Source organism: Tetrahymena thermophila (assembly GCF_000189635.1).
Source record: "Tetrahymena thermophila SB210 genomic scaffold scf_8254811, whole genome shotgun sequence".
Taxonomy (NCBI): Eukaryota; Ciliophora; class Oligohymenophorea; order Hymenostomatida; family Tetrahymenidae; genus Tetrahymena; species Tetrahymena thermophila.
In genome coordinates this window covers 1,213,876-1,240,747 of record NW_002476567.1, presented here as the reverse complement: position 1 = coordinate 1,240,747, position 26,872 = coordinate 1,213,876, and the positions used below count along the sequence as shown (strand labels likewise).

Here is a 26,872-nt window from a genome sequence, read left to right as displayed (position 1 = left end):
AGGAAGCAATAGTGATTAATGCATAGAGTGTAATTCATCAACTAGGACTCTCGATCCATAAACAAATAGTTGTATTTGCTAATCATCATTTATAGAAACTAATTAAGAGGATTGCTAATTTGATCCTAGCTCAAATATTTTATTTAAAATAGCAAGTATAGTTACAAATATTTAGTATTTTATTTACCTTCCAACTTTGTTTGTGAACCATCATCCTTTCTCTGATTATTTTTTGATGAACTCTTAATTAATAGGCAACCATTTTTATTCAAAAAAGCTAGATTAAACAGGTATTTTTGCATGCCACAATGCTAAATTCAACTATTTTAATCTTCTTGATAGTTAAATTTTAGTATTTAGCTAAGAAATTCCTCAAACCAAAGATTCATCTAATAATTTAAGTGTTATGGTTTTTTTTGGTTATGCCTTTTTATCATATTTATTTATCGCTATAGGATTTGTTTATTTTAAGATTGTTGATATTAAATGTTTGAATTTGAGAAATTCTCATAGGAGCTTAGTTATAAAATACTTTTTAAAATGGAATTTATTCATAAAAGTGAATAGAATATCAAGTAATATGATACTGATGTACTCAATTAATAATTTAGAAATGTTTAAGTAATTAAACCTTTACTCTGTTTGCACAATAATATATGGAATATTATATCTAATATTTCTTTTGCTTGAAGTATATGTAGTAAAGACCGTCCCTAGTAATCAACAATTAAAGTTTTTAACAGATAACTTAAATACTAACTCCAAAGTAGGTTTGATGTTTTGGTTAATAGCAGAATTAAAGAAAATAGCTTTTTGTTCAGCCTTTTTACTCAGCTAAAGTTACTTTTTATGGGTGTAGTTTTCTATTTGTACCTTTAGTCTAATAATATTATTACTAAGCAAACCTTATAATAATAAAAGAAGAGATATGTACTATGTATTAATAAGCGATATTATATAAATAACATTTGTTTCATGCCTAATAATAATCAATTAAACTTAATAAAATCAGTCTTTAGTACATTTAGTAAAGTATGAGTAAAATAGCATCTCCTTATTATTAGTAAGTGAAATAGCTTTGGCAGCATTTCATTGCCTGGTTATTATTGAATTTGCCCATCGAATGTACCTTAAGATAAGTAAAAAATAATTATAAAAATCTTTAATTAGAAATTAAAATAATAGTTTCTTATAGACAAATAACTGCTTTATCTTTGAATAAAAAATAAAAGAAGAAGGTATTACTGTAGATTAAATTCAAAGTATTCTAAATATCAGTACAATTTCAATCCAATTTACAAAAAGAAAAAAAATTCAAAAAAGCTAGCCTACTTTTAGCTGAGTATTTAATATTGGTAGCATTTTTAAAAATTATTCCTAAATAGAAATAGAAATATTTAAATTTTTAAAAGAATTTATTCATAGTTAATTATATATCTTATTATATTTACTATTATTTTTTTATAAAATTTATTAAAAAATATTTTATTTTATTCTAAATAATTCTTTTTAATTTAATTTTTCTCAATAATGTATATTTAATTTTTCTCTACCTTCAAGTAAGAGTTTATCTTTATGTTAGGTTGCTTATAAAATAATTTGTTTTTAACAAGCAAAACTTATTGAAATCAATAAAATAAAAATTATACCATAGTTTCTCACAGTCTCGGATCCTCAGCATGAGGAATTTCCTATGTCTAGGAATGAGGAATAAATTTTTACTAAAAAATTTTTAAATTCTCAAGTATAATAAATAAAAATTATGAAACAAATAGTTTATATATTTAAAAATATATAATATTGATCTCAACAAAAGTTAACTCTATCTAAATTATAGACATTTTTCAGATTATTGCTAATAAATGAACTACTTACCTAAGTTTAAAAATAATTATTTTAAGAATTAAATACAAAATTTTAAATAAAGATTTAAAGAAATATAAAAAGAATCAAAAATAAAAAGTATTTTTGTTATCTAACATAAAAAACGTAATAATTAATATATTTTTCATATTTTTGCTACAATGCTAGTCACTAATCAAAATTGATAGTGAGGTAATAATTATTTCAAATAATTAAATAAAAAATTATTTTTTATTTTTAGTAAAGGAAATAAAATAGTAAATATTAAAGAAATATATAAAAATATGATATTAATTGCTAAAGAAATAATTAACTCATATATTAAAATATAATAATACTTTATTAATAACAATTTTTCAACCAGTTTATGATAAAAATAATTTTTATTTATCAATATTTAAGGCTGTATATATATTTTTGCTACTAAAGTTAAATTATTTACAACTTAATTTGATTTATTTATATTCTTAATAAAGTATTATTTACTTATTTTAATTTCTTAACATTTTATCTAAATTTTTTAATTAAGTTTCATGAAATAAAGTAAAATTTATATTTAGGCCATTAAAAACAAATTTTAATTAAATTTTTCAATGTTAAATAAATAGAACAAAATATAAAGAAACAATTAGCTTTTCTTTAAAAACAAATTAATCCAAAACTTTCTTTTTTGTTAAAATTCTATTAAATATATTAATATATATTTTGGAAGCAAAATTTTAGATAATTAATGAGTCTGCTGTAAAATTCACAAAAATTTATTTAATTTTGATATAAAAATAATCAGATTTTAAAAATAGCAAGACTGAATAAGAATTTGCTATAAACACATTAAAATCTATTGAAATTTGACTTATTTTTAAATTCAAGAAAGGAGAAATTTAAATTTCTGGAAGTGCTATTTTTTTTATTAACAAAAAACTATTATCTTTATTAAGAAATATTTGCTTCTAATATAACTCAAAAAAACATAACCAGTAATATAATTGAAGATGCTGGAGATTTTTTAAATTTTTTGTAAAATATTGTACTAAGATTTATATAATTAAAATAAAGTTAGACTAATTGAATATTTAGTTAATTAGAAATTGAGATGAGGATTATATATTTAAATAAAAGAATATTTTATTTGGAATCATTTTATATTAAACGAATCACATTCATTAAATTTATAATAAATATGAAAGAATATACCTAATAAGTAAATTATAATTAAAACAAAAATTTAATTGATCATTTATCAAAAAAATTTAAAGGTAAAAAACAAAAAAACAACAGCGCTATAAACAAAAACTAAACAAAATGAGTTTTCTTTTGAAGGTCTTTATGCTACTATCATTTTTTAAAAATATTTATTTATCATCTATAAATATCCTAGATAGCAATTTCATATAAACTGGAAATTTTACTCTATCATAAACAAACACTACGCTCACCATTTAGTTTACCTCTCCTTTTAATTCTACTCCTAATATAATCACTTCACTTAATTATTTAGACACTTTAAATAATTAGTTTGAATTAGACTTTCAAATCTAGATTACCAATATAAGCTCAGTTGGTTTTTTAGTTACTCTCCAAGCTTCTGATTTTTCTTATGTATATTAAGCTAATTACACCTACATAGCTACAACAGCATCAAATATTTACTCATTTTCTACTTCTAATTAAACATATTTATTAGATAATAGCTAGGACCAAAATTATAATATTTTTACTACAAAAATACCTTATTCTTAACAAAACCTTCTCTAAAATCCAAAAACTAAAGTTTTAGTTGTTGGATTTATGACTGGGTTTTATCTTGATTATTTATATAATCTTTTAAGTGTTTCATTTCTAATAAGCTAACCTACTAATGATCCTAATAATTTTTTAATTAATGTTAAAGAAGATCTCTAGGCCTAGTGGTAACTTAATGAAATAAGGTTTAATTATTTTGAGTTTTATTATCAAGAAAATAACTCAATAATGATGAAATTGTATTAAGATCTAACCTATGAATTTATTTCAAGTTCGTCTAACTGTTTATATAATAATTTAATATAAACTAATTATGCAAATAATTTAAGTTCTACTTGCAAGTAAGGTTTGTGTTGTGATGATCTCTCTCTTAAATATGCTAGAGTTTAAACCACGCCCTCTCCTATAAATACTATGCATACAAATAAATTAAACTTTTAAATTGGTTTTTCAAAAATTTATAGTGATTTAAATGTTTAAAATGGAAGATTAGTAATTAATGACATTTATTTTGTCTATTAAAATAGTAACAATGGAATGTATATAACTTATAAAACTTGGTAAGGTACAAAAATATTAGGAGTAACTTCTACTTTTGTTGAATATTACAGTTTATCTTGCCCTCAAGGGTATTTTTATTCATTTACTGTTAAAGATTGTGTTTAGACTTGTGAAAGCTAAACTTATCCAGAATAAAACTCATTAAATACTAGTCTTTTACCTTCATGTAATCCATGTAATTCGAGCTGTTTGCAATGTTCTGGCCCTCTCTCCACTAACTGTAAAAGCTGCCCATCTTCCCTCCCTTTCTTTATTGTATAAAGTAATTAATGTCAATCAGTACAACCAGGTACAGGTTATATTTGTTAATAAAGTTCAGATTTAACTTTACCTTATCAATAAAACTGTTATTCTTGTGATTCTACTTGTTTAACTTGTTCAGGTAGTCTCCCAACTAATTGTCTTAGTTGTTCTTAATCTTTTCCTTATTTTGTTACTTCCACTAATTAGTGCCTTTCATCTCCGAATAGCAATTTCTAATGCTAGCAAAATAATACTACCCCTACTTATCAATTAAATTGTTAAACTTGCAGTCCAAACTGTTAAACTTGTTTTGGTCCTTTATCTAATAATTGTTAAAGCTGCCCTCCTAATCTACAATTTTTTAATACTAATACAAATGAATGTCTTCTTTAAGCTCCAGCTACAGGATATTATTGTTACAATAGCACTGGTACATCTCCATCATACCAATAAAATTGTTATCCTTGCTATATATCATGTTTATAATGCTCGGGACCACTTTCTACAAATTGTTTAAGTTGCACTACTTCATTCCCTTTCTATAACTTATCAACTAATTCTTGTTTACCCTTAGCTCCTAGCTAAGGTTATTTTTGTCAATAAAGCTCAAACACAAGTTTATCTTATTAATAAAATTGCTCACTTTGTGATTCTACTTGCTTGACTTGTTCAGGAAGTCTCCCTACTAACTGTATTAGCTGCTCAAGTTCATTTCCTTATTTTAATATTTAAACAAATTCTTGTCTTTCAAAAGCTCCAGGCTCAAATTTTTATTGCCAGTAAAATTTAACTAATCCTACTTATTAATTTAATTGCAATATCTGCAACATAAATTGTTTGACTTGTTCAGGATAATAATCTAATAATTGTTTAAGTTGTCCTTCTACTCTATCATTTTTTAATACTAAAACAAATGAATGTCTTCTTTAAGCTCCAGCTATAGGATATTATTGTTAAAATAGCAACGGTTCATACCCATCATATCAATAAAACTGTTATCCTTGCGATCCTAGTTGCTTTTAATGCTCAGGACCTCTTTCTACAAATTGTTTAAGTTGCCCTACTTCATTACCTTTCTATAATCTATCAACTAATACTTGCATAGCATCGGCTCCTATTTAAGGTTATTATTGCCAATAAAACTCAAACACTAGCTTGTCTTACTAATAAAATTGCTCACCTTGCTATTCGACTTGCCTCAATTGCTCAGGTAGTCTCCAAAATAATTGTTTAAGTTGCACAAGTTAATTTCCCTATTTCAACATTTAAACTAGTTCTTGTCTTTCAAATATTCCAAGTTCAAACTTTTATTGCATACAAAATCTAACTAACCCCACTTATTAGTTTAATTGTAATACTTGTCATATTAATTGTTTAAGCTGTACAGGTCAATTGTCTAATAATTGTTTGAGCTGTCCTCCTTCTCTACCATTTTTTAATATCAAAACTAATGAATGCCTAGTTTAAGCTCCAGCATCAGGATATTATTGTTAAAGTAGCTCTAACACATCGCTATCATATCAATAGGACTGCTATCCTTGTGATTAAAGCTGCTTGTAATGCTCAGGTCCTATTTCTACAAATTGTTTAAGTTGCACTACTATTTTCCCTTTTTACAACTTATAAAATAATTCTTGCTCTGTTTAAGCACCTAATTCAGGTTACTTTTGCACAAAAAACTCAAATATCAATTTATCTTACTAATAAAATTGCTAGCCTTGTGATTCTACTTGCTTAACTTGCTCAGGAACGCTCCCTACTAATTGTCTCAGCTGCGCTAGTTCTTTTCCTTACTTTAATACTTAAACTAATTAATGTCTTTCCTAAACACCAGGTTTTAATTTTAATTGTCAAAAAAACACAAATTTTCCAAACTATTAGTTTAATTGCAATTCCTGTAATAGTAATTGTTTAAGCTGTACAGGACCTTTACCTAATAATTGTTTAACTTGTCCAACTTCTCTACCATATTTTAATACATCCACTAATGAATGCTTTTCATAAATTCCAAACCAAGGATATTTTTGCTAAAATAGTTCCAGTCCATAACCATCATATCAACAAAATTGCTATATTTGTGATATAAGCTGTCAAAATTGTAAAGGACCTCTTACTACTGACTGTACAGCATGCTCGCAGTCATATCCTTATTATAACACTCTTACAAATACTTGTATTTAGTAAGAACCTTCTGGTTTTGCTTGCTAATAATCTCCTAGTAACTATCCTTCATACTAATAAAATTGCTATCCTTGTAACGATAAAAATTGTCTTATATGCACAAATACTTTACCAAACTCCTGCATACAGTGCTCATCAAATACTTATTTGTATAATAATAGCTGCACATTAACAAAACCTTCTCCAGCATTTTGCGATAACAATAATAATTGCCAAGCTTGCACTATTTAATTCTGTCTCAACTGTGAATAAGGGCCTTAAACTTGTAGTTTATGCCCTCCTTCATTTTATATAGATTTAAATTCAAACTAATGCAGATGCCCTTATGCTACTTATTTAGATTCAAGCAATAATAATTTTCAGTGTTTATCATGTCCAGCAAATTGCGCGATATGTGTAAATAGCACAACTTGCTAACAATGTGCTTCGAATTCATCACCAGATCCTTTATATCCAGGAAATTGTATTTTGAATTGTTAGTCAGGATAATTTTATGATAGATAAACACAAAGTTGTTAAAAATGTGTTCCAACTTGCCTTACTTGCTTTGAATCTAATAATAATTGTTTATCATGTAAAACTGGTGCTTAAACTATATTTAATTAAATAAATAATATAAATGAATGCGTTTGTATAGATTAAAAAGATACATTGAGCGAGTTAACTGGTATATGTTAGTAATGTCCAGATCCCATGTGCTAAAAGTGTGACTCTAATAATAGAAGTATATGTTTATAATGTATAAAATAAGCATAATATTCATAAGCTGATTAAAAATGTGAGTGTTCTTAATCAAACTATTACTCTTCTATTACAAATAGTTGCATCTAATGTCCATAAGAAAATTGTTTGGAGTGTTTACCAGATGGATCTTAATGCCTTTAATGTAAAAGTGGATTCTTCTTTGACAATAAATTAGAAACCTGTAGCTTTTGTAAATAAGGTAAATTTACTGATAATGAAAATAAATGTAGCTAAAATTGTATTGATTAATGTGAATTGTGTTCAGATACAAGTTCATGTTTTTAATACTATTCTAATGCCACTTTTGTTGGGAACTAATGCTATTTTACATGTAGTAAATGCACAGGAAGTAATAGTGATTAATGCTTAGAGTGTAGTTCATCAACTAGGACTCTTGATCAATAAACAAATAGTTGTATTTGTTAGTCATCATTTATAGAAACTAATTAAGAGGATTGCTAATTTAATCCTAGCTCAAATATTTTATTTAAAATAGCAAGTATAGTTACAAATATTTAGTATTTTTTTTACCTTCCAACTCTGTTTGTGAACCATCATCCTTTCTCTGATTACTTTTTGATGAACTCTTAACTAATAGGCAATCATTTTTATTCAAAATAGTTAGATTAAACAGGAATTTTTGCATGCCACAATGCTAAATTCAACTATTTTAATATTCTTGATAGTTAAATTTTAGTATTTAGCTAAGACATTCCTCAAACCAAAGACTCATCTAATAATTTAAGTATTTTGGTTTTTTTTGGTTATGCCTTTTTATCATATTTATTTATTGCTCTAGGATATTTATATTTTAAAATCGTTGATAATAAGTGTTTGAATTTGAGAAATTCTCATAGGAGCTTAGTTATAAAATATTTCTTGAATTGGAATTTATTCATAAAAGTGAATAGAATATCAAGTAATATGATATTGATGTACACAATTAATAATTTAGAAATGTTTAAATAATTAAACCTTTACTCTGTATGCACTATAGTTTATGGTATATTATATCTAATATTTATTTTGCTTGAAGTATATGTAGTAAAGACCGTCCCTAGTAATCAACAATTAAAGTTTTTAACAGATAACTTAAATACTAATTCCAAGGCAAGTTTGATGTTTTGGTTAATAGCAGAATTAAAGAAAATAGCTTTTTGCTTAGCCTTTTTACTAAGCTAAAGTTACTTTTTATGGGCATAATTTTCTACTTGTACCTTTATTCTAATAACATTATCACTAAGCAAGCCTTATAATAATAAAAGAAGAGATTTGTATTATGTATTAATAAGCGATATTATATAAATAGCATTTGTTTCAGGCTTAATAATAATAAATAAAACTTAATAAATTCAATCTTTAGTACATTTAATATAGTATGAATAAAATAGCATCTCCTTATTATTAGTAAGTTAAATAGCTTTGGCAGCATTTAATTGTTTGATTATTATTGAGTTTGCCCATCGAATGTACCTTAAGTTAAGTAAAAAATAATTACAAAAATCTTTAATAAGAAATTAAAATAATAGTTTCTTTTAGACAAATAACTGCTTTATATTTGAATAAAAAATAAAAGAAGAAGGTATTACTGTAGATTAAATTCAAAGTATTCTAAATGTTCGAACATTTTCAATCCAACTTTCAAAAAGAAAAACAATTCAAAAAAGCTAGGCTTCTTCTAGCTGATTAGTTAATATAGGGAGCACATTTAAAAAATTAAATTATTCCTAAATAGAAATAACAATATTTAAATTTTTTAAATTCATAGTTTATTTTTATCTAGTTTAATATTTACTACTTTGTTATAAAATTAATTAAAAAATATATTATTTTATTCCAAATAATTAATTGTAAATATTAAAAGTAATATTTATAACTAAAATTAAATTAAATAATTATAGATTTTAAAGTTACTCAAAATTTAAGGGTTATAAAGATTCTAATTTTTTGGTTGGCAAAATATTTTTTTAAAAAGAAAATATTTTGTAAGCCCTTTTATATTTGTTTATCAACTTATTCTTAACAAGGATTAGTTTTTTAAATTGAATCTTTTATAATTCTTTAATAAATATTAAAATTTAGATTTTAATTCAGTATATAATTTTAATTAACTAATAGATTTTATTAATTATTAGCATTTTTCAATTTAATTTATAAATTGTAGTTAAAATGGGTTAAAGTCATCCTAAAGATAATAGAAGATAAGTCAGAGGAGGTATTTAAATTTAATTGAATAAACTAGCTTTCGTTAGTAATGAAGTTATATAAGGTATGCTTTATATAAGTCTTGAAGAACCTTTTTAAGGGTGCTTTCTATAAATCAATCTTTAAGGGTTTGAAGATGTTCACTATACATATACTACAGGGAGCGGTGAAAACGAAAGCACTGTTTATGCAAAAGCTATGAATAATTTTTTAAATTATAGTATGCCTATCTATGATTTCTCTTAAGGGATAGGTAACTAAGCATTTGTAATTCAACCTTGTTAGTTATCTATACCATTTTAGCTTGTAATTGCTTAGTAATTACCTTCTTCAATCTAATATTTTAGCAATGAACATAATAAATGCAGTCTAAAATATTTATTAACAGCATAAATACTCTCCACAGAACCTAATGTAAGGCCTGTTAGTGGAAGCTAAGAGATATTTATAGGGTAAATAAACTAAGTTTAAAATTTACCCAATTTTACTACTTCAAAATAAACACCAGTTGTTTGTTGCTGCTGTAAATCAGGAGAAATAAATTACAATATGATTTTGAACAGTAGATCCTTTGTCCCTAACGAGATTATAAATATTAGAATGAATGCAGATCTTGCTTAATATAGAAATACAGTAAAAAATTTTAGTGTAAAACTAATTGGGAAGCTTGAGATGAAGGCAGGTAGTCGTTATAGAGACTAAATTGTTAACTAATTCGAAAAAAGCACTTAATTTTAAATAAATAGTAAGCAAGTTTCTTAAGAAATCTAATTACAAATTCCTAGTAACCTTTTATTAAGTTCTCAAGGTTAGCTAATTTAAATGAACTATTACTTATAAATTATACCTGATATTAATTCTTGTTGCTGTGTAACTAATAAATCCCCTCATGAAATGCTAATATATATAAATCCTAATTCAAACTAGATTTTACCCTTTCAAAGTAATTAACAATATTAACCCTAATCAATCCCTTAAAACTGGAATCCAGTTTAATTACAATAAGCTTAATTTAATCCAATGTAATACAATTAAATGTAATAGTAGCACTTGTAAAATTTAGCTTATGAATAAAAATTATATGATAATTACTTAGCTATTGAACCAGCAAAAATAAAAGTTGATTATTAACAAGAAATGCTTAATACTTAACAATAAAATATAAATTAACAGTAGCAAATTTACTAGCAGCCTGCTTAATATTACCAAAACCAAATCTAAGCTAATATTGTTAATGGTTAATAATAATAAATTTACGCAGCTTAAAATTATAATAACAATATTAATTAATTCAACTAAGTGCCAGGATAAGAGATTCCTCTAGGTTAACCAGTAATGTAAGATCAAAATAAAGTTTATATTTGATATTTTTTTTGTAAATTAAAAATAATAATTATTAATTGAAATATTCAAAATAAATTCAGAAATTGGCAAATTAAAAAAGTTTTTTGATCAGAAAATTTATTTTTTGAAGAAATTTAAATTAACTAACTTAATTAATTCCTGATCAAAAATATAAAATTTAATTTTTAAAATAGAATCATGATTGATGTATAACAATAAATAAATCTATCTTATATTTATTTATTAAATATTGTTATTTCAATTTTAAATATCTTTTTCAATAAAAATTTAAATCATTTTTATCATTTTAAATTTCAGTGAATTGAATTAAGTATTTATGAAAAAGAAAATAGAGCTAAAAATCACATTCTTTATATTCATATCTATATATTAAAAATATATCTGAATTTGAAACTATATTTTCAATCTATGAATATAAACTTTTTAATTCAAAAGATACTGTGGATTCTAATTTAAAATTAGATTTTTTAATACAAGCACCTTTTATAAAGTGTGTTGTTTAAATTTTCTTTTTTCTATAAAAAATTAAAAATTTATTAATGGTAGGGAAATTAAGGAAGTATATTAAATTAAGATGCTGATCTAAAATAGATTCTGAATTATGTTTAGTTAAAAAAACGATATTTTATCAATAATTAATTAATTAATTTAAAAGATTCTGATAATATATATATCTCTATTTTTTTTAAAATTATGATTTTTATTTATATAATATATTTAGTATCATTCCTCACATTCGCCACTTTTAAAATTCTTCTTAATAATTTTATATTTTTATGGTAATACTATTACTTAGCAAACCTTATAATAAAAAAAGATGAGATCAATAATATGTGTTAATAAGCGATATATATTATATAAATAGCATTTTTTTCAGGCTTAATAATAATCAAATAAACTTAGTAAAATCAATCTTTAGTACATTTAGTATAGTATGTATAAAGTAGCATCTCCTTATTAGTAAGTTAAATAGCATTAGCAGCATTTAATTATTTGGTTATTATTGAGTTTGCTAATAAAAATAATAACAAAAATCTTTAATTAGAAATTAAATATTTCTTTTAGACTAATAACTGCTTTTTATTTGAATGGAAAATAAAAGAAAAAGGTATTACTGTATATTAAATTCAAAGTATTCTAAATGTCCGAACCTTCTCAATCCAATTTTCTAAAAAATAAAGAATTCAAAAAAGCTAGCCATCAACTATCTGATTATTTAACATCTGGAACATGTTTAAAAATTAAATTATTCCAAAATAGAAATAGCTTTTTAAAAGAATTTTTTTTATAGTTTTATTCAATATTTACTACTATGTAATAAATTTAATTAAAAAATATATTATTTTATTCTATAAAACTCTTTTAAATTTAATTTTTCTCAATAATGTTTATTTAATTTTATTAACCTTTCAGATAAGAGTTTTTCTTTATAAAAGGTACCAAAGTTATTTATTGTAATTATTATAATTTTGAATTTAAAAAATTCAAAAAGAAACTTCAAATAAAAAAATGGAAAAGATGTAGAACAAAAAATTTTAATTAAAATATAAAAATCATTTAAGATATCAGAAATCACGATATAATTGATGGTGATATTTCAAATGAAGGAACAGCTATATTTATATCAAGATTATTTTTAAATCCTGAAATTTTATTTATATAAGTTGTGAAATTATTAAAGTATTCTTAGAATTTAGATACTTAATAAAAATAAGTTGGAAAAATATTTTGTAGACTTTATTTGTTTATCAAATTATTCATAAAAAGGATTACTTTTTTAAATTGATGATTTTATAATTAATTAATAAATAAATATCAAAATTTAGATATTCAATACATTATTTTAATCAATCTATAGACTTTATTAATTATTAAGGAATTTATAAATTAAAGTATAAATGGGCTCAAGTCATCCTAATGATAAAAGAAGATAAGTCAGAGGAGGTATTTAAATTTAATTGAATAAGCTAAGTTTCGTTAGTAATGAAGTTATATAAGGTATACTTCATATAAACCTTCAAGAGCCTTTTTAAGGGTGCTTTCTATAAATCAATCTTTCAGGGTTTGAAGATTATTATTGTACATATGAAACTACTGAATATAATTAACATACGGAATAAGAGGAAACAAAAACTTAATTTTTGGAAGGTCATAGTAATTTTTTAAATTATAGTATGCCTGTCTATGATTTCTCTTAAGGGGCAGAAAACTAAGGATTTGTAATTCAACCTTGTTAGTTATCTATTCCATTTTAGCTTCAAATTGCTTAGTAATTACCTTCTTCACTCGAATATTTTAGCAATGATCATAATAAATGCAGTCTGAAATATTTATTAACAGCATAAATACTTTCCACAGATCCTAATGTAAGGCCTGTTAGTGCAAGCTAAAAGATAACTATAGGGTAAATACACTAAGTTTAAAATTTACCCAATCTCATTACTTCAAAATAAACACCAGTTTTTTGTTGCTGCTTTAAATCAGGTGAAATAAATTACAGTACACTTTTGAACAGTAGATCTTTTGTCTCTAACGATAATGTAAATATAGTAATCAATATAGATCTTGACTAATATCAAAAAACAGTAAACAATTTTAGTGTAAAACTCATTGGGAAGCTTTCGATGGGGAGTTTTCATGTTATTAAATAGTTTAAAAAAAGCACTTAAATTTATACAAATATTAGGCGAGTATCTTAAGAAATCTAAATTAAAATTCCTAGTAATCTTTTATTAAGTTCTAAAGGTTAGCTAATTTAAATGAACTACTACTTAGAAATTTTACCTCATATTGATTCTTGTTGGTCGGTAACTACTAATTTACCTCATAAAGTGCAAATTTATATAAATCCTAATTCAAACATACACTTTCAAGGTATGCAACAAGATTAACCCTAACAAATACCTTAAAACTGGAATCCTGTTATATTACAATAAGCTTAATTTAATCCTAAGCAGTACAATTAAATGTAATAGTAGCACTTATAAAATTTAGCTTATGAATAAAAATTATATGATAATTACTAAGCAATTCAACCATCTAAAAAAAAAGTTGAGAATTAACTAGAAATGAACAATTTAGAACAATAAAATAAAAATTAGCAATAACAAATTAGCAATCATCAAGACCAAATTTAAGTTAAAATTGTTAATGATTAATAATAATAAATTTAACCAAATTAAAATTAGAACTTCAATATTAATTAATTCGACTAAATACCTGGATATGACTATCCTCTAGGTTAATCAGAAATGAAAGATCAAAATAAAACTAAAATTTGATATTTTTTTTGTAAGTTAAAAAATATTTGAATCAATATGAATTGAAATATTTGAAATAAATTCAGAAATAGGCAAATTAAAAAAATGTTTGATCAGAAATTTTATTTTTTGATGAAGATAAATGAACTAATTTTATTAATGCCTGATCAAAAATATAAAATTTAATTTTTAAAATAGAATCATGATTGATGTATAACAATAAATAAATTAATCTTACAACTATTTATTTTTATAAGTATTGTTATTTCTATTTTAAATTTATCTTCTACAATAAAAGTTTAAATTCATTTTTATCATTTTAAATTTAAGTAAATTGAATTAAATATTTATGAAAAAGAAGTAGAGATAAAAATCATATTCTACAAAGCGCATACATGTATTAAAATATATCAGAATTTGAAACTATTTTTTCAATTTATGAAAATAAATTTTCTAATTTAAAATATAATGTGGATTCTGATTTAAAATTAGATTTTTCAATACAAACTTCTCTTATAAAGAGTGTACAATTAATTTTCTCAAATTTTAACTCTAAAAAACATAGCAGCTTCCATAATTGAAAATCGATGGTACTTTTTAATAGTTTTGAAAAATATATAATAAGATTAAAAAAGTTAAAGAAATCATACTTGTTGTTAATTTAGGTATTAAGAAGTTAATATGATACATAATTATTTAAATTTAAAGACTATTTTAATTAAAATCAATTTAAATTTATAGATTGATAAAAATTACATCTTCATTTACTAATTTTGTAAATAAAAATAGAAGTTTTCATTTTAGTAAGTTATTAATAGAAGAAAAAAAAAGTTAATTTAAATTTATCAAAAAATTCAATTGTAGAAAACAAAAAAAATTGCAATGCCATATTAAAAATTAAATAAAATGAGCTTTCTTTTGAGGACTTTTATGGTATTATCTTTTGTAAAAGATGTTTATTTATCATTAATAAATATCTTAGATGACAATTTCATACAGAGCGGTAATTTTACTATCTCATAAACCAACACTATAGTCAACATTTAATTCTCCTCACCTTTTAATTCTACTCCAAATATTATCACTTCACTTAATTATTTGGACACTTTAAACAATTAGTTTGAATTAGACTTTCAAATTTTCATTACAAATCAAAGCTCAACTGGTTTTTAAGTTACACTCCAAGTTTCTTATTTTTCTTCTTTAAAATAAGCAAATTACTCTTACATAGCAACAACAGCATCTAATATTTACTCATTTAACACAAGTAATTAAACAATTTTATTAGATAACAGCTAAGACTAAAACTATAACATTTATACTACAAAAATACCTTATTCTTAGTAAAACCTTCTCTCAAATTCGAAAATAAAAGTTTTAGTAGTTGGATTTATGACTGGATTTTATGTAGATTATTTAAATAATATCTTAAGTGTTTCCTTTTAAATAAGTTAGCCAACTGATGATCCTAATAATTTTTTAATTAATTTAAAAGAAGATCTATCAGCAGATGGGTAACTTAATGAAGTAAGATATAATTATTTTGAGTTTTATTATCAAGAAAATAATTCAATAATGATTAAAACTTACTAAGATCAAACTTATGAATTTATTTCAAGTACATCTAACTGCTTGTATAATAATTTAATATCAACTAACTATGCAAATAATTTGAGCCCGGTATGTAAGTAAGGCTTGTGTTGTTAAGAACTTTCAGAAAAGTATACTAGAGTTTAAACAATACCTATCCCTATTATTACTATGCAATCTAATAAATTAAATTTTTAAATAGGTTTTTCTAAAATTTCAAGTGATTTAAATGTTTAAAATGGGAGATTGATAATCTCTGATATTTATTTTAATTATTATAATGGCAGCTATGGAATGTATATAACTTATAGAACTTGGTATGGTTCAAAAATATTAGGAGTTACTTCTACTTTAATTGAGTATTATAGTTTATCTTGCACAACTGGATATTTTTATTCATTTGCTGTTTAAGATTGTGTTTAGACTTGTGAAAGTTAAACTTATCCAGAATAAAACTCTTTAAATACTAGTCTTTTACCTTCATGTAACCCATGTAATTCGAGCTGTATACAATGCTATGGTCCTCTATCAACTAACTGTAAAAGCTGTCCATCTTCTCTCCCTTTCTTTATTGTATAAAATAATTAATGCCAATCAATATAACCAGGTACAGGTTTTATTTGTTAAAAAAGTTCAGATATATCTTTGTCTTATCAATATAATTGTTATTCTTGTGATTCAACTTGTTTAACTTGTTCAGGAACTCTCCCAACTAATTGCCTTAGTTGTTCTTAATCTTTTCCTTATTTTATAACTTCTACTAATTAGTGCCTTTCATCTCCGAATAGTGATTTCTAATGCTAGTAAAATAAAACTACTCCTACTTATCAATTCAATTGTTAAACTTGCAGTCCAAACTGTTAAACTTGTTTTGGTCCTTTATCTAATAATTGTTAAAGCTGCAATCCTAATCTACCATTTTTTAATACCAAAACAAATGAATGTCTTCTTTAAGCTCCAGCTACAGGCTATTATTGTTAAAATATCAATAGTACATCTCCATCATACCAATTAAATTGTTATCCTTGTGATCCTAGTTGCTTTTAATGCTCAGGACCTCTTTCTACAAATTGTTTAAGTTGCACTACTTCTTTTCCTTTCTATAATATATCTACCAATTCTTGCTTAGCATCAGCTCCTAATTAAGGTTATTTTTGTAAATAAAGCTCAAAATCAAACTTTTCTTATTAATAAAATTGCTCACCTTGCTATTCGACTTGCCTCAATTGCTCAGGTAGTCTCCAAAATAATTGCATCAGTTGCACAAGTTAATTTCCCTATTTCAATATTTAAACTAGTTCTTGCCTTTCAAATATTCCAAGTTCAAACTTTTATTGCATTCAAAATCTAACTAACCCCACTTATTAGTTTAATTGTAATAATTGTCATATAAATTGTTTAAGCTGTTCAGGCCCATAGTCTAATAATTGTTTGAGCTGTCCTCCTTCTCTACCATTTTTTAATACCAAAACTAATGAATGCCTAGTTTAAGCTCCAGCTTCAGGATATTATTGCTAAAGTAACTCTAACACATCGCTATCATATCAATAGGACTGCTATCCTTGTGATTAAAGCTGCTTGTAATGCTCAGGTCCTATTTCTACAAATTGTTTAAATTGCAATACTAATTACCCATTTTATAATTTATCAAATAATTCTTGCTCTGTTTAAGCACCTAATTCAGGTTACTTTTGCACAAAAAGCTCAAATATCAATTTGTCTTACTAATAAAATTGCTAGCCTTGTGATTCTACTTGCTTAACTTGCTCAGGAACTCTCCCAACTAATTGTATTAGCTGCTCTAGTTCTTTTCCTTACTTTAATACTTAAACTAATTAATGTCTTTCCTAAACACCAGGTTTTAATTTTAATTGCCAAAAAAACACCAATTATCCAACCTATTAGTTTAATTGCAATTCCTGTAATAGTAATTGTTTAAGCTGTACAGGACCTTTACCTAATAATTGTTTAACTTGTCCAACTTCTCTACCTTATTTTAATACATCCACTAATGAATGCTTTTCATAAATTCCGAACCCAGGATATTTTTGCTAAAATAGTTCCAGTCCTTAACCATCTTATCAACAAAATTTCTATCCTTGTGATGTAAGCTGTTAAAATTGTGAAGGATCTCTTACTACTGACTGTACAACATGTTCGCAGTCATATCCTTATTACAACACTCTTACAAATACTTGTATTTAGTAAGAACCTTCTGGTTTTACTTGTTAATAATCTTCTAGTAACTATCCTTCATACTAATAAAATTGCTATCCTTGTAACGATATTAATTGTCTTATATGCACAAATGTTTTACCAAACTCCTGCATATAGTGCTAATCAAATACTTATTTGTATAATAATAGTTGCACATTAACAAAACCTTCTCCAGCATTTTGCGATAGCAATAATAATTGCCAAGCTTGCACTATTTAATTCTGTCTCAACTGTGATTAAGGGCCTTAAACTTGTAGCTTATGCCCCCCTTCATTTTATATAGATTCAAATTCAAACTAATGCAGATGCCCTTATGCTTCTTATTTAGATTCAAGCAATAATAATTATCAGTGTTTATCATGTCCAGCAAATTGTGCCAATTGTGTAAATAGCACAACTTGCTAATAATGTGCTTCAAATTCATCACCAGACCCTTTATATCCTGGAAATTGTATTTTGAATTGTTAATCAGGATATTTTTTTGATAGATAAACACAAAGCTGTTAATAGTGTGCTCCAACATGCCTAACTTGCTTTGGATCTAAAAATAATTGTATGTCTTGTAAAACTGGTGCTTAAACTATTTTTAATTAAATAAATAATATAAATGAATGCGCTTGTATAAATTAAAAAGATACATTAAGCGAGGTAACTGGTATATGTTAATAATGTCCAGATATCATGTGTTAGTTGTGTGATTCTAATAATAGAAGTATATGTTTATAATGTATTAAATTAGCACAATATTCATAAGCTGATTAAAAATGTGAGTGCTCTTAATCAAACTATTACTCTTCTATTACAAATAGTTGTATCAAATGTCCATAAGAAAATTGTTTGGAGTGTTTACCAGATGGATCTTAATGCATTTAATGTAAAAGTGGATTCTTATATGACAATAAATTATAAACTTGTAGCTTTTGTAAATAAGGTAAATTTTCTGATAATGAAAATAAATGTAGCTAAAATTGTATTGATTAATGTGAATTGTGTTCAGATACCAGTTCATGTTTTTAATACTATTCTAATTCCACTTTTGTTGGGAACTAATGCTATTTTACATGTAGTAAATGTACAGGAAGTGATATAAATCAATGCTTAGAGTGTAGATCATCAACTAGATCACTCGATCAATAAACAAATAGTTGTATCTGCTAGTCTTCATTTATAGAAACTAATAAAGAGGATTGCTAATTTAATCCTAGCTCAAATATTTTATTTAAAATAGCAAGTATAGTTACAAATATTTAGTATTTTATTTACCTTCCAACTTTGTTTGTAAACCATCATCCTTTCTCTGATTATTTTTTGATGAACTCTTAATTAATAGGCAACCATTATTATTCAAAATAGCTAGATTAAACAGGAATTTTTGCATGCCACAATGCTAAATTCAACTATTTTAATCTTCTTGATAGTTAAACTTTAGTATTTAGTTAAGACATTCCTCTAACCAAAGACTCATCAAATAAATTAAGTGTTTTGGTTTTTTTTGGATATGCCTTTTTATCATATTTATTTATTACTATAGGATATGTTTATTTTAAAATCGTTGATAATAAGTGTTTAAATTTGAGAAATTCTCATAGAAGCTTAGTTTTTAAATATTTCTTGAATTGGAATTTATTCATAAAAGTGAATAGAATATCAAGTAATATGATACTGATGTACTCAATTAATAATTTAGAAATGTTTAAGTAATTAAACTTTTACTCAGTTTGCTCAATAGTTTACGGTATATTATATCTAATATTTCTTTTACTTGAAGCCTATGTAGTAAAGACAGTTGCTTGTAATCAACAATTAAAGTTTTTAACAGTTAACCTAAATACAAATTCCAAGGCAAGTTTGATGTTTTGGTTAATAGCAGAATTAAAGAAAATAACTTTTTGCTTAGCCTTTTTACTTAGCTAAAGTTACTTATTATGGTTGTAGTTTTCTACTTTTACCTTTAGTCTAATAATTCTATCACTAATCAAGCCTTATAATAATAAAAGAAGAGATCAGTATTATGTTTTAATAAGCGATATTATATAAATAGCATTTGTTTCAGGCTTAATAATAATAAATTAAACTTAATTAAATCAATCTTTAGTACATTTAGTATAGTATGAATAAAATAGCATCTCCTTATTATTAGTAAGCTAAATAGCTTTGGCAACTTTTCATTGTTTGGTTATTATTGAATTTGCCCATCGAATGTACCTTAAGTTAAGTAAAAAATAATTACAAAAATCTTTAATTAGAAATTAAAATAATAATTTCTTTTAGACAAGTAATTGCTTTATCTTTGAATAAAAAATAAAAGAAGAAGGTATTACTGTAGAATAAATTCAAAGTATTCTAAATGTCAGAACATTTTCAATCCAACTTTCAAAAAGAAAAATAATTCAAAAACGCTAGGCTTCATCTAGCTGAGTAGTTAATATCGGGAGCACATTTAAAAAATTAAACTATTCCTAAATTTAAACAACAATGCTTAAACTTTTTAAATAATTTTTTTATTATTCGAAAAAAATCCTATTCTAATCCATTTTATTTTACAAATAATTTATAACTAATTCAAAAATATTTTATTTTATTTATTAATTTTATTTTTCCAAATTAATATTGATTTGTATTTTTTTCAACCGTCCAATAAGAGTATATATTATAATTAACATGCTTAATCAATTATTGATGAGTTATTAAATAATTAATTGTAAAATTTAATAATATTGATTTTAAAAATGGAATAAAATAATATTAAATCAATCTAAAGACTTTTTGAGTCACATTTTTTTAAAATGATAAATGAAAGAAAAAATAAGTATAAATTTCTTCTATATTAAATAGAAAGCAAATATTAAAGTATAAATATTGATGTTCTTGATGTTTAGTTATTTATTATGCTTTTATTTGAGAATTTAGCATCAGCGAAATTATTAGGAAAAATGTGAAATATCTAAATCTAAATTTATTTTTTGGTAATTGTGAATTAAATTGTCTTGTGATTAAAAATTTAAATAAAAGCTTATTAATTTATTAATAATTATTTATTAACAATAAAATATCCAAAAGTTATTTGAAATAATAAGCACATGATATAAAATAGGATCTTTTTTTTTTAACAAACAAACACTAATCTAAAAAAATTATTTTATTTGATAAATAAATTCAAAAATTTGCTAGTATAAAATTATTTTTATCTTTGGATGTTCAAATTAAGATTAAAATAAATTTTTTATTACTGTAAACTAAAATAATCAAAAATAAAAATCTATTAAGATTAGAGACCAGAGCTCTATCTATTAATTTATTTTACTCTCTTTTAAATGGATAAATTATTCATTTTTAAGCATTATATGACCTAATTTATTTTTAATTACAATCACAAAAACATAATTGCTATCATATATTTATTTTTTAGATAGTAATTTATATCAATTTAAATAAAACTTCAATATTTCAAAAAACTACAAAATAAAATTAAAGAAAGTAAGTAAAATACCTAAATACCATAATAAAATTGTGAATTTATTAAAAAAATTCTTTTATTTATATTTTGCTTCATAACAACTTAATGTATTATCAACTTTGATTCATGAAAGTATTTCATTTTTTTGATTTTTTTTTATCTAATGAAATACAAGTAGTTGTTTCTGAATATCTAATTATCTTAATCATACTAAATAGCTATTGAGAGTAAAAACTATTTAAAGTTATTTTTAATTAATTAAATTAAGAGTAAAAAGAAGACAGGCAAATAAAATGAGTTTAATTTATATATTGACTACTTTCTATATTCTGATTAGGTATTCATATTCACAATAAAACAAATAAATAATCGAAGTAGACAGTAATTTATGCAAAATAGGAAAATTTTCGATTTAAATTAATAATAAACCAACCAGTGTTAAATTTAATAGAACATTTTCTTTTATCCCTTAAGTGATAATCTCTTAAAGCTATTTGGATTCATCAAATAGTACAAATGAACTAGATTATTAAGTTTAATTAATAGATATTGATTAGACTGGCTTCTAAGCTGTCCTCAATTATTCTTAAAATTCTTAAGTATTTGAAGTTTAGTATAACTATATCGCAACAATAGTTAAAAATATTTATTCAATATCTAAATCAATTGAGATTAATAATATGAATGTAACCTCTGACGAAAGTTATTAAATTTATTCAGCTTCCATTCCTTTTTAAAATTATACTCTTCTTAATAATCCAAAAATCAAAGCCAGAGCTATCGGATTTATGACAGGATTTTCTATAAGTTCTATATCTTAGCAATTAGATGTATAATTTGAAATTAGCTCATATTAAACTAGTATTTTAATTTAAGTTAGAAACAACAAAAAATTTTAAGAATAATTAAAAATAATTAGATTTAATTTTTTTGAATTTTACTATCAAGATAATAATTCAATTATGATGAATATGTATTAAGAAAAAAGTTATGAATTTATTTAAGATCGTTCAAATTGTTTGTTCAATAACGTAATATAAGACCAATATTTATAATTAAACTCAACATGCAAAATAGGACTTTCTGGTGATGATATTTAGGAAAAATGTGCAAGAGTTTAGACTTCTAAAACTCCAATAAGTGTCTAGCATATGATTAAACAAGATTTTGCTATTGGTTTTTCTAAAATTTCTTGTAATTTATCTGCCTAAAATCCTAGAATTGTTCTATATGATTTTACCTTATCTAATAATACAATCTAAATCACTTACTACACTTGGTAAGGTTCTTAGGTATTAGGAGTAACTTCTACTATTATTGAATTATATAGTTTATCATGCCCTACAGGTTTTTTCTATTCCTTTGCTGATTCTGATTGTGTAAACAGTTGTGAATAATAAACTTATCAAGAATAAAATTTATCCAATAATAATTTATTACCTACTTGTAGTGAATGTGATACTAGCTGTCAAAATTGTATAGGGCCTCTTCCTACTAACTGTACAGCTTGTTCATAATAATATCCTTATAACAACACTCGTATAAATAATTGTGTTTCTAAACAACCTTAACCTGGATTTATTTGTTAACAATCTCCTAACAACTATCCCTCATATTAATATAATTGTTATCCTTGTCAAGATAAGTACTGTAATAACTGCACAAATATTACACCAAACTCTTGTTCGTAGTGCTAACCAAATTATTATTTATACAACTAAAACTGTTAATTAACAAAACCTTCTCCAGCTTATTGTAACAATTAAAATATTTGTCAAGATTGCACTATTTAATTTTGTCAGAACTGTGATCAAGGACCTTAAATTTGTAGTTCATGTGCTCCTTCATTTTTTTTTGATCAAAATACAAGCTAATGCAAATGCCCTTCTGCTACTTTCTTAGATTCGAATAATGCTCAATGCATATCATGTCCAATTAATTGTGCTATATGTTAAAGTAGTATAGATTGCTAGGTCTGTGCTTCAGATTCATTAAAAGACCCGTTAAATCCTGGAAAATGTATATTAAATTGTAAATCTGGATAATTTTACAATAGATAAACTTAAAGTTGCTAGTATTGTGCTCCATAATGCCTTACTTGTTCTGAATCTCAATCTAATTGTTAATCATGTAAAACTGGTGCTTAAATAAAATTAAATTCTGTGTCTGATTAAAATGAATGCACTTGTATTGATTAGAAAGATACATTAAATTAAATAACTGGAAATTGTTAATAATGTCAAGATCTTATGTGCTAGTAGTGTGATATCAATAATAGAAATTAGTGTTTATAATGCATATAGTTAGCATAATTTTCACAAACTGATTAGAAATGTGTGTGTTCCTAATCAACCTATTACTCATAAAGCACCAATAGTTGCATTTAATGTCCTCAAGCAAATTGTTTGGAATGTTTACCTGATGGATCTTAGTGCATTTAATGTAAAAGTGGGTTCTTTTTTGATAACAGGCACAATACTTGTAGCTTTTGCAAATCAGGTAAATATACTGATATTAATAATAAATGCACTTAAAATTGTATTGATTAATGTGAATTTTGTTTTGATTCTAATTCCTGTTTCACATATTACTTAAATGCAACTTTATCTGAAAATGAATGCTATTTTACATGTAGTAAATGTAATTCAATTAAGAAAAATTAATGCTTAGAGTGCAGTTCTTCAACTAGGATTATTGATCTATAAACAAAAAGCTGTGCATGCAAACCTTCTTTTATAGAAACCAATCAAAAGGATTGCTAGTTTAGTCCTAAGCCTAACATTTTATTCGAAATTACAAGTATAATGACAAGTATTTAGTACTTTATTTACCTTCCAACTTTGTTTATTAATCATCATCCTTTCTCTGATTACTTTTTGATGAATTCACAGTTAATAGGAAATCAATTTTATTCATAGCAACATGATTAAGTAGGTATTTTTGCTTGTAATTATGCTAAATTCAATTATTTTAATCTTCATGATAGTTAAATTTTAGTTTTTAGTTATGATTTACCTTCGTCTAAAGACTCTTCAATCCTCTCAAACTTAATTGCTTTTTTTGGGTATGCATTTTTCTCATATTTATTTATTACTTTCGGATATGCATATTTTAGAATTAACAATAAAAAGATCTATAATGTAGCAAACAATTTTAAATCTTTCTTAAACTGGAATTTGTTCATTAAAGTGAACAGAATATCAAGTAATATGATACTCATTTACTCAATTAATAATTTAGATATATTTAAGGAATTAAACTTTTACGCTGTAGGCTTGCTTGCTTATGGAGTGTTTTATTTAATTTTTATATTGCTCCAAATAAAAATAATAAAAAATGAGCTTATAATTTAATCTTTTAAATATCTTACTGAAAATTTAAATTTTAATTATGGATTTAGTAAGTATTTTTGGCTAGTAACAGAATCAAAAAAAATAACCTTTTGTTTATTTTTCTTGCTAAGTGATCATATATATCTATGGACATAATTTTCTGTGTGCCTTTTAAGCTTATTTATAAATTTGATATTTAGACCTTACAATCATAAAAAATTAGATTTGTTCTATCTGCTTATTAGTGATATTTTATAAACTTTAATAATGCTAATTTTAATACTGATGAATTAAAATAGTTAATATAGTTAATCTTTACAGGATTTAATATTGCACCAGGAATTGTTAATTAATATTTTATTATTATTATAAATGTTTTTCTCAATTGTACACTCATTTATTTAAATTGAATACACTTATAGATAATACAAACAATTTAGTTAAAGAAAATTGAAATAGAGTTTTATTCATAAATAAAATGGTACAATAATGATTAACAACTGCTAAGAAGATGAACATAGAGTAAGATAAGAAGGAATTTCAGCTAGTTAAATTGAAAGCATATTAAATTCTAAGGCATTTTAAATATCCTTTTCAAAGAAAAGATCAAAGTAAACATCTATTTTTTGATTTCATAAATAAATCTAAAATAAATTCAAATTATTCATTAATATGATTATTATATTATATTGTATAAAATTATAATCACAGTAGTTAATTTTAAATTAAAATAAAATCATTATTTTTCGATTTAAAAAAGATAAATTAATTAATTTTATATATCTAAATTAAATTTAATATTTACAATTTCTTAGAAAAATTTAATTATTTGTTAATATTACATATCTTGTAATACATTTAATTCAGAACAAAGCTTTAGTAGATAAATGTGACCTTTAAATTATATTTTCATTTTTAACTTTTAAAAGAGCATTAACACTGCAATATTATAATTATTGTATTAAATAGTAATATATTTTTAACTTTTAAGGGATATTATTGAAAACTTAAATTTGTTTGATTTAAAGAGATCAAATAAACAAAGCATGAATATTGATTAAAATTATAATTGCGAAAAAGTATTATCTTAAAAAAAAATCAGCTTAATTACAAGTATTTAATTTGTTTGGCTACTAATAATCTAATAGATTAATTGTCTATTTTTATTTTTGGTAATTTGGCTTAATTAAATTTCTTTAAGATAAAAATAAATTTTAAATAAAATTTGCTGCATGATATATATCGAGTATTTACCTAAAATGAATTTTTTAATGTGAATAGTCTAATATAGAGATAAAATTTTGAGTAGATAATACCATTAGTAAAATGAATACTCCCACACAATTTTATCATATAACTAATCAATAGATTACTGCATTTTAGCTTTATATATTTAATATTTTATGTACTTTGCAGTTTTTGCACCATATAAATATTCTGGAAATCTTCCAAAAAGAAAGTATGTCACTATCTATAAATTTATTTTTTATGAAAAAACCTTACATTTTGAAATCAAATTTAAAGAAAATTAAACTTTTACTCTGTTTGCACATTAGTTTATGGTATATTATATCTAATATTTCTTTTACTTGAAATATATGTAGTTAAGATACTTGCTTGTAACCAACAATTAAAGTTTTTAACAGATAACTTAAATACTAATTCAAAGGCAAGTTTGATGTTTTGGTTTATAGTAAAATTAAAGAAAATAGCTTTTTGCTCAACTTTTTTACTTAGCTAAAGTTATTTTTTATTAGTGTATTTTTCTACTTGTACCTTTAATCTAATAATTTTATCACTAAACAAGCCTTATAATAATAAAAGAAGAGATCAGTATTATATATTAATAAGCGATATTATATAAATAGTATTTGTTTCATGCTTAATAATAATAAATTAAACTTAATTAAATAAATCTTTAGTACATTTAAATATTGTATGAATAAAATAGAATCTCCTTATTATTAGTAAGTTAAATAATTTTGGCAGCATTTAATTGTTTGGCTATTATTGAGTTTGCCCATAGAATATATCTTAAGTAAGTCAAAACTAATTACAAAAATCTTTAATTAGAAATTAAAATAATAGTTTCTTTTAGACAAATAACTGCT

The 26,872-nt window shown here is 23.6% G+C and overlaps 5 protein-coding genes across 5 annotated transcripts; all 5 read left to right on the top strand. All coding sequences in view use genetic code 6, as the record gives it.

Moving 5' to 3' along the window:
* Positions 1-4,143: 4,143 nt before the first annotated feature.
* On the top strand, positions 4,144-8,789 carry TTHERM_00058210 (zinc finger lsd1 subclass family protein; the record flags this gene model as incomplete). The annotated part of the gene is made up of 4 exons (XM_001007554.2): positions 4,144-7,315; positions 7,413-7,750; positions 7,957-8,616; positions 8,727-8,789. 4 exons carry the CDS (start codon positions 4,144-4,146, stop codon positions 8,787-8,789), a joined length of 4,233 nt encoding a protein of 1,410 aa, XP_001007554.2.
* Positions 8,790-9,504: 715 nt separating this feature from the next.
* Positions 9,505-10,905, top strand: TTHERM_000058209 (arrestin; the record flags this gene model as incomplete). The annotated part of the gene is made up of 1 exon (XM_012795500.1): positions 9,505-10,905. The coding sequence occupies one exon, from the start codon at positions 9,505-9,507 to the stop codon at positions 10,903-10,905; it is 1,401 nt and encodes a 466-aa protein (XP_012650954.1).
* Positions 10,906-12,722: 1,817 nt separating this feature from the next.
* On the top strand, positions 12,723-14,186 carry TTHERM_000058208 (arrestin; the record flags this gene model as incomplete). The annotated part of the gene is made up of 1 exon (XM_012795499.1): positions 12,723-14,186. The coding sequence occupies exon 1, from the start codon at positions 12,804-12,806 to the stop codon at positions 14,184-14,186; it is 1,383 nt and encodes a 460-aa protein (XP_012650953.1). The 5' UTR covers positions 12,723-12,803.
* Positions 14,187-15,071: 885 nt separating this feature from the next.
* On the top strand, positions 15,072-19,284 carry TTHERM_00058220 (H-type lectin domain protein; the record flags this gene model as incomplete). The annotated part of the gene is made up of 2 exons (XM_001007555.2): positions 15,072-18,620; positions 18,712-19,284. The coding sequence occupies 2 exons, from the start codon at positions 15,072-15,074 to the stop codon at positions 19,282-19,284; spliced, it is 4,122 nt and encodes a 1,373-aa protein (XP_001007555.2).
* A 2,825-nt stretch (positions 19,285-22,109) lies between these two features.
* Positions 22,110-24,621, top strand: TTHERM_00058230 (hypothetical protein; the record flags this gene model as incomplete). Its single annotated transcript, XM_001007556.2, has 5 exons — positions 22,110-22,290; positions 22,378-23,448; positions 23,498-23,928; positions 24,084-24,493; positions 24,561-24,621. The coding sequence occupies 5 exons, from the start codon at positions 22,110-22,112 to the stop codon at positions 24,619-24,621; spliced, it is 2,154 nt and encodes a 717-aa protein (XP_001007556.2).
* Positions 24,622-26,872: the final 2,251 nt, after the last annotated feature.